The sequence below is a fragment of the Lactuca saligna genome, chromosome 3 (genome assembly GCF_052625555.1).
Source record: "Lactuca saligna cultivar CGN05327 chromosome 3, ASM5262555v1, whole genome shotgun sequence".
In the NCBI taxonomy this organism is placed as follows: Eukaryota; Viridiplantae; Streptophyta; class Magnoliopsida; order Asterales; family Asteraceae; genus Lactuca; species Lactuca saligna.
The window spans coordinates 176,426,731-176,434,161 of NC_136419.1; the positions used below are offsets into that span (position 1 = coordinate 176,426,731).

Here is a 7,431-nt window from a genome sequence, read left to right on the forward strand (position 1 = left end):
AATAATTAGCAAATAAAACATCTTACAGTCGATCACACAGAAATAGGTTAGATAATGCTTTAACAATTTTCTTGCAAACTTCTATTTTAACTAGACAAATTAGTCATCTAACTTTCCATATGGTGTTAATAACATATACCGATATACGGGTAATATTTATGTCCTTTCTTTTATAAATGTACAACTTATATCGCTATCGTTTTAATTGCACACATTAGTTTCTTAAATTCAATAATACTAATTAAAATGTACCGTTATTAACAACTATTGCATCTCTAGCCGGTAAGGTTGCTAACGCATCTACGATGAAAATTACTATTTAACCCTTCTAAAAAAAAACAACTTTCGAATGCATATTATTTTATCAGAATCCACAATTTATTTTCTTGCTTTCTAAGGGAACAAAGTTGGTTTTTTCGGGTTTAAAAGGTCCCTTTCGAAATTTTGAAGGGGTAAATCGGTTACTCATTTGCTATGTCACTAGATGAAATGCTAGATAAGAGCCTTTCTTATTAAATGAGGGCCCACCCTCTCCATCCCCCTCTCTCTCTCTCTCTCTCTCTCTCTCTCTTTCTCTCTCTCTCTCTCTCTCTCTCTCTATATATATATATATATATATATATATATATATATATATATATATATATATATATATATATCCCACACACACATACACATAAAAAGAAACACGAGGTTAACAAGCCTCCTTGCTTCTTCTTGTTTTTTTGTTTTGGGCAGAAATCATAAGGGAGAGGGAAAGCAGAAAGATCAATGATCCAGGGGTGTTTGGTTGCTTTATTTGAAAGAAAAGAGAGGTAGAAAATGCGAGGTTGCTACCTCTTTTGTTCACTAGAAACCCACCTCTGGGTGGTGTCCTTCTTAGCAAAAAATGGAGAAGAAAAAAGTGTTTCAGGTGACAAGATGGGCTGATCAAGAGTGTAAATAAAGCTCTCTCAATGTTGTGATTTTCAGCTCAATCAACCCACTCATTACATACATGAAATTATAATGAATACAAACTTGTTGAAGAAAATTTTGATTCAATAATTTTATCGAACACTTGGTGTGCATGTAAATTGAATATTTGGGTCTCAATTCCTTGGCTAATCGTAAGAAAAAGAACGACAGGAAGAAAAAAAGAAGCACCTCCAGTGATTGATTTATTCAAAGAAGGAGAAACACAAAAGCAGCAAGTTATGTTATCAATTGATTCACTTCTACATTCACTCACCATAAAAATTAACATTTAGGAACTATAAAAGTTTAAAACATATTGGTTTTAAATGTCATGATTATTACCGTATCAAGTTATCATTTGGTTATAAATTATTTATCAATGATGTCCAACCTAGCTGGGTTAATGCACTGGGTTTTATACCTATGTGGGTGTGAGGCTGGGTGTTCGATTCCGTTAAACTACCTCTTATGGTGCCACATGCGGGGAAATTTTCCCTAAAAATCCATATGGAGGCTTTGCTCTGTAAAGGAGCTCGAACTCAGAATGCTCGTTGAAATATTGCAAGTAGGATTCCACTTAATTCATTTTTTGTTTCCAACAAAAAAAATTTTGTTCACCACTAATCATTCCTTCCTTGCCATTGCTCCTAAGAGGTGAATTTTAGAAAGTATAATTTGACATAAATACCTAATTACAACACCAGTTTGTCGTTTCCTAACGGTTAACCAGACCCCATCAATCAAATAAAATAGATATTAAAGCAATCAGTTACAATAACTTAGGATTGGAAGAGGCACGGTAAGATGACCATTTAACAAAAAAATTAAAGAATTTCTATTTTACAACATTTTGTTGGGTTAAATGCGTATAAAAATTTCGTAATGATCTTTTGATATTGTTCGATCTAATAGTGATATGCATTACTTAACCGTTAAAACATATTGCTACCTTCTAGGAGTATATTTGGTTTAAAATAAACCCTATCTCAATAGTGGTTTTAAAAATCCGTTCTATCTTCTATCAATTAACATTTAGCCGTCTACCTCAATAGTTGTTGCCCAAACTTGCAAAATAACCTAAAAAATACAAGTCATACGTACAACATAACACAAATTATAATGAATAGCATCTCAATAGTTATTGTGCAAACTTGCAAAATAACCTAAAACTACAAGTCATACATACAAAATAAAATAAATTGTAACGAGTAACATCTCAATAGTTGTTGCGCAAACTTGCAATATAACCTAAAAATACAAGTCGTACATACAAAATAACATAAATTGCAATGAATAGTATCTCAATAGTTATTGTACGGACTTGCAAAATAACCTAAAAATACAAGTCATACATACAAAATAACATAAATTGTAATGAGTAGCATCTCAATAGTTATTGTACGGACTTGCAAAATAACCTAAAAATACAAATCAACATACTAAATAACATAAATTGTAACAAGTATCATGGTTTTCTACTTACAAAGTAGTTCTAAGAATTAGCAAATAAAACATCTTCCAGTCGATCACAAATAGGTTAGATAATGTTTTAACGATTTTCTTTCAAACTTCTATTTTTACTAGACAATGTAGTTATCTAACTTTCCATTTGGGGTTCACAACGTATAACGATATACGGCTACCATTTATGTCCTTTCATTTATAAATGTACAACTTGTATCACTATCATTTTAATTGCACACATTAGTTTCTTAAATTCAATAATACTAATTAAAATGTACCATTATTAACGGCTATTGCATGTCTAGCCGGTAATGTTGCTAACGCATCTACGATGAAAATTACTATTTTACCCTTCTAAAAAACAACTTTCAAATGCATATTATTTGATCAGAATCCACAATTTTCAAACTAGCATTTATAACAAAGCAAGTTTTGTGCATCCAAAAGTTTTTATGGCTCTAAAATTCGAAACTGTAACCTAGCATGTTGCCCAGCTTCCTCGTTCAGGTTCCACCACCTGCAAAAAGAAAGAACACAATTAACACAAAATGTAATGACACAAATTGCTTCATCTTCTAAAAGTTGGTTTCTTTTAAGGGGTAAATTTCAAGTCTAAACCAAAACATACACTCAAATGATTCATCCTACATGGTTCATATCTATATGAATCAAGTCTTTCATCAGGTTTAATTAGACAAAAAGAACACGTTCTAACTTGATAGAAATTTAATTGCATAGGGGAAGAGTCTTAATATGCAACCTAATTGATTTGTCATTTCAAGAATAAAAAAATATGTTTATATTTGATTAAGATATAGAAGTTATAAGAACATTGCTTACAGGTTCTGAGTAAGCATCAAGCCTTTATACTTCTTCAAAATCTCCATCATAGCTTCGGTATATGCAGCCTCTTCTTTATCTTCAAAACCACCATTTTCACTGCTCATAAGAAACTCATTTCCAGTACCCTCAATATCTTTCATCTCAATTACACAAAAATATATCCCCTTCATCACATACCCTGAAACTGGCAATTTCAAAACGTGAATATAACAGTTCTGCATTATAGTAGGAACATTTACACCATTGAGCACAGTTTCCGAAGCTGAATGTACCCAATCCTTAACCTCGCTGAGTTTTTTCCCACTCAGAGAAAGCCTCCCTCTTCTCCCTGAATCGCTAATGGATACCTCTTCCAACATGGGTAGATCATTAACCAGGTATAACAACATCACATGCCATGCCATGATATCCTGCAGACACTGAAACGAAATAATATGCTTGGTCTTACACAAGCCACTGATTAACTCGAGGCTTTCTTCTTCATCCCCATTTCCATTAAGACAAAATCCATCCTTATCACAAACTGAATTCGGCCACACAAATATAAACGATTCAATTTTCTTCGTGAACTGAAGCTTCCATTTGAACAAACGACTATCGACACCACTATGACCCGGAGCTAGAAGTTCGATACATAAGGACTTCACTCCTTTAAACTTGATCAAAAACCTATAGGCAGATAGAAACGACTCACCGTATAACGACGAAATCATGCGCAGAAACGACCTACAATCACTGATGGTGTTGTTATCGGAAATGTGAGGGTTTAAGACTGGAGAAGCGAAGGAAATGGCATCGACTTGAAGTACAATCGAGGAGAAACGTTTGGAAACCAGATAGCAAAAACATAGGGTTTTCAAATCGATTAATTTGTTTAATATTAGGAGGATGATTTCGTCTGGTAAACGACTGATTGGAGACGAATCATTTGCATCTCCTTCGCCGGATTGCTCGAGGTTCCTCAATTTTTTGGGACAGAAAATCGACGGTGGGCTCATCGGACATTTTAACACCGAATTCTGATCATCCTGTTAACTTTTATATTGGTGATAAAAAAAAATATATAATAATAAATAAAAATTAGAATATAATGAGTAATTTCCAAAAATAGTCCATATGGTTTCAAACAATTTCACAATGGTCCTCCCATATAACACGTCAGAAAAGCTATGAAATACGTGTAAAATGAAAAAAATACAGTCATTTTATTATTTTTATCAATTTTTTATTCGTTAACGATTTACACAAATTAAAGACAACCACCAACTATAAACCATCAGGATACAGTCTATCATTAGCACTCCCTTCCCTCAGCCCCCATCACTTTCATTTGTTTAGGCCTTCTTGTATACACACCACGAGAAGGCTCGTGGTGTGCATAAACCTTATCGTCGTCTTCTTCCACCATCCTTTCATTCCTCAATCCGATATACTCACAACGAAGGAATGTAGTCGTGGTGGGTTTAAGCTGCAAGAGAGAAGAAAGGAAGATAAAAGAAAATGTCAGTGGTGAATTGTGGTGGCCAACACGAGAGACCACGCTCGTGGTTCCAAATCAACGCCACGAGAGATCGGGATGGTGTACAAGAACAACGATCGTGGCCACCTGGACCACCAATGGCTTCGTGATACCCATACAAGATGACCTTATCTTCTAGGCATATCTTTTGGTGACCATCAATAGAGAGCTGAGAATAAAAAAAAAACAATCACTCATTGATATTGATATATACATCATCAACACTAGATGCAAAATAGATAGCAGAACATTGATATAAATTCACAAAATCAATACTAGATGCATGATAAAGTACAAACACTAATTTATCTTTATGTTTCACATTTCACAAAATTATAGGCAAAGTCAAACCTAAAATTGAATATGATATGCACATCATCTCCATGTTTGATCCAGGCTAATTAAATCCCAAAACACAAAATCAAATATCAGATCACATCGAGCCTACAAACATGAAAGAGAAAATAAGTTTAATAACCACAAACATGAAAAAACAAAAATAAAATAGGAAAAAATTAATTGTTGTTGAGTTTTTGGAAAGAATGAACCCACAACCACCACGTGTGAAAATCATATCAAACCAAAAACAGTTGCATTTATCAATGGTTGCAAATTAATGGCAGACGAAGACAACAATGTGTGCGTACAATGGCAAGCTATGGCTGGTATGCGATAACAATAGATGGTGGTGGTGTCATGGTGCATAGTATTAGACGATAATAACATAAGTTAATAATATAGTGTGACAATCGTCAATCTTGAGTCAAGTCAAATCATCAAGTCAAGACCGGTCAACTCGATTAAACCTTGTGTATTAGGGTTTGTGTTATGTTCATACTGTATAACTTGCTATATTAATGAGAAACATCACTTGAGAAAAGTCTTGTGTTAAAAATTTCCTAAACCCTAGTTCTAATCAATGAACTAGAACGATAAAACAATGTTGCATACTCATCGGGAGTGTGTAAGATCCTTAAACAAGGCTTAACAGGGTTCACGAACCATACATTTCGATGTCGGACACTCACAACTATCCCACATGGAACCTCTCTCAATCGTTTCCACACTATCTCTCTCTATGTCAAACCTCTCCCAAATCTCTCTAAGTATGCGAAATCTCTCTCAAATATCTCTCTGTATTAGAAATCTCTCCAAGAATGTCAAATCTCTCCCAAATCCCTCTAAGTATGTGAAAACTCTCGCAAATATCTCTTTGTATGAGAAATCTCTCCAAGAATGTCAAATCTCACCCAAATCTCTCTAAGTATGAGAAATCTCTCTCAAATATCTCTCTGTATTAGAAATCTCTCCAAGAATGTCAAATCTCTCCCAAATCCCTCTAAGTATGTGAAAACTCTCACAAATATCTCTTTGTATGAGAAATCTCTCCAAGAATGTCAAATCTCTCCCAAATCTCTCCAAGTATGTGAAATCTCTCCCGAATCTCTCTCAAATAGTTCCCGTCACTTTTTAGAATCATTTGGGTCATTCCGACGCTTAACCGTGTCAAAAACAGCTTAAAACGGGGTGAAAACGAGAAAAATAGACATTAGGAACCGAAACCAAGAGAGAAGCCTCTTAGGACCCAAAGGTCCTCTTAGGGACTAAGAGCAAGAGGAGCCGAACCGAACCCTTCTGATGCGGAACCGAAACCTCCTGAGCCGAACCGAAACCTTCTGATGCGGAACCGAAACCTCCTGAGCCGAACCGAAACCTTCTGATGCGGAACCGAAACCTCCTGATGCCGAACCGAAACCTCTTGAGCCGAACCGAAAGTACTGTTCACCAAACGAACCGAAGGTACTGTTCACTACAGTACGTTCGGTTCTGACATTCTCGCCTCTTATCCCGAACCGAACCCCAATGACCCTTCGGACCGAACCCTCGCCCTCGCTCTCGCGTCTGACTCGCCCCTTTCGTTTCCCTCTGTCCGCTTCCGGCTACAGTCCTCAGCGTGGACCGGGTCTCGGCCTAGGGACCGAACCTCGGCCTAGGACCGAGAGGTCTCGCTGGGAACTCATTTTCTCCCGGTTTTCGCGTAGTTTTGCGTTTAAGGCCCGTTTTTAATTATTTTAACGTGGGAATTTCACCCAAAATCATATTTTAACATAATAAACCCTAAATATTCACAATTTAATCATATTTTCAAAAAAATCTTTATTTAAATAATGAAAGCAAGTGGGTAAAGTACAAAGAGGTGGAGTGTTGACTTTGCTTTACCTTCTAACACAAGCAACCACTCCCACACCCACTCTATGACCAGCCACACCCCCCACCTTACCTAGGTCACATCAATGTCTTTTCCACTCAATTATCCCTCTTTCCCACATTTTTGAGTGCTGAATATTCATCCTCTCTCCTCACTTCTCTCATTTGCTCTCATTTCACAAGAAGATCAAACTCTTTCCTCTCTCACTTTGTCTCTCTAGAAATTCGAGATTCAAGGGCTGATCTTGAGTTTTTCCTCCACATTTGGTAAGCATAATCCATTCTCTTTATGATTATCTCATTTAATTCCACTCAAATCATGGATAACTTAAACAATCTCTCTTATAATTGTGTTAGATTTTCGAATCTTCAAGTGATTCTTCAAGTGCTCTTGGGTTGAACACTTCTCTTCTTCAACACTTACCTACTGAAATCACTTA

The 7,431-nt window shown here is 35.7% G+C and overlaps 1 protein-coding gene across 1 annotated transcript; it reads right to left on the reverse strand.

Annotated features, from left to right (window-relative positions):
* Positions 1-2,665: 2,665 nt before the first annotated feature.
* LOC145037519 (F-box protein AUF1-like) lies at positions 2,666-4,287 on the reverse strand. The gene is made up of 2 exons (XM_078986205.1): positions 3,262-4,287; positions 2,666-2,938 (listed from the first exon to the last, which is right to left on the reverse strand). The coding sequence occupies exons 1-2, from the start codon at positions 4,260-4,262 to the stop codon at positions 2,872-2,874; spliced, it is 1,068 nt and encodes a 355-aa protein (XP_078842331.1). The 5' UTR covers positions 4,263-4,287; the 3' UTR covers positions 2,666-2,871.
* Positions 4,288-7,431: the final 3,144 nt, after the last annotated feature.

Bases quoted from the DNA above. Each gene is read 5' to 3' on its own strand.
- LOC145037519 (XM_078986205.1), bottom strand. From the start codon at position 4,262: ATGAGCCCACCGTCGATTTTCTGTCCCAAAAAATTGAGGAACCTCGAG. The intron at 2,939-3,261 runs GTAAGCAATGTT...TTCTTTTTGCAG, and splicing joins TTGATGCTTACTCAGAACCT to GTGGTGGAACCTGAACGAGG.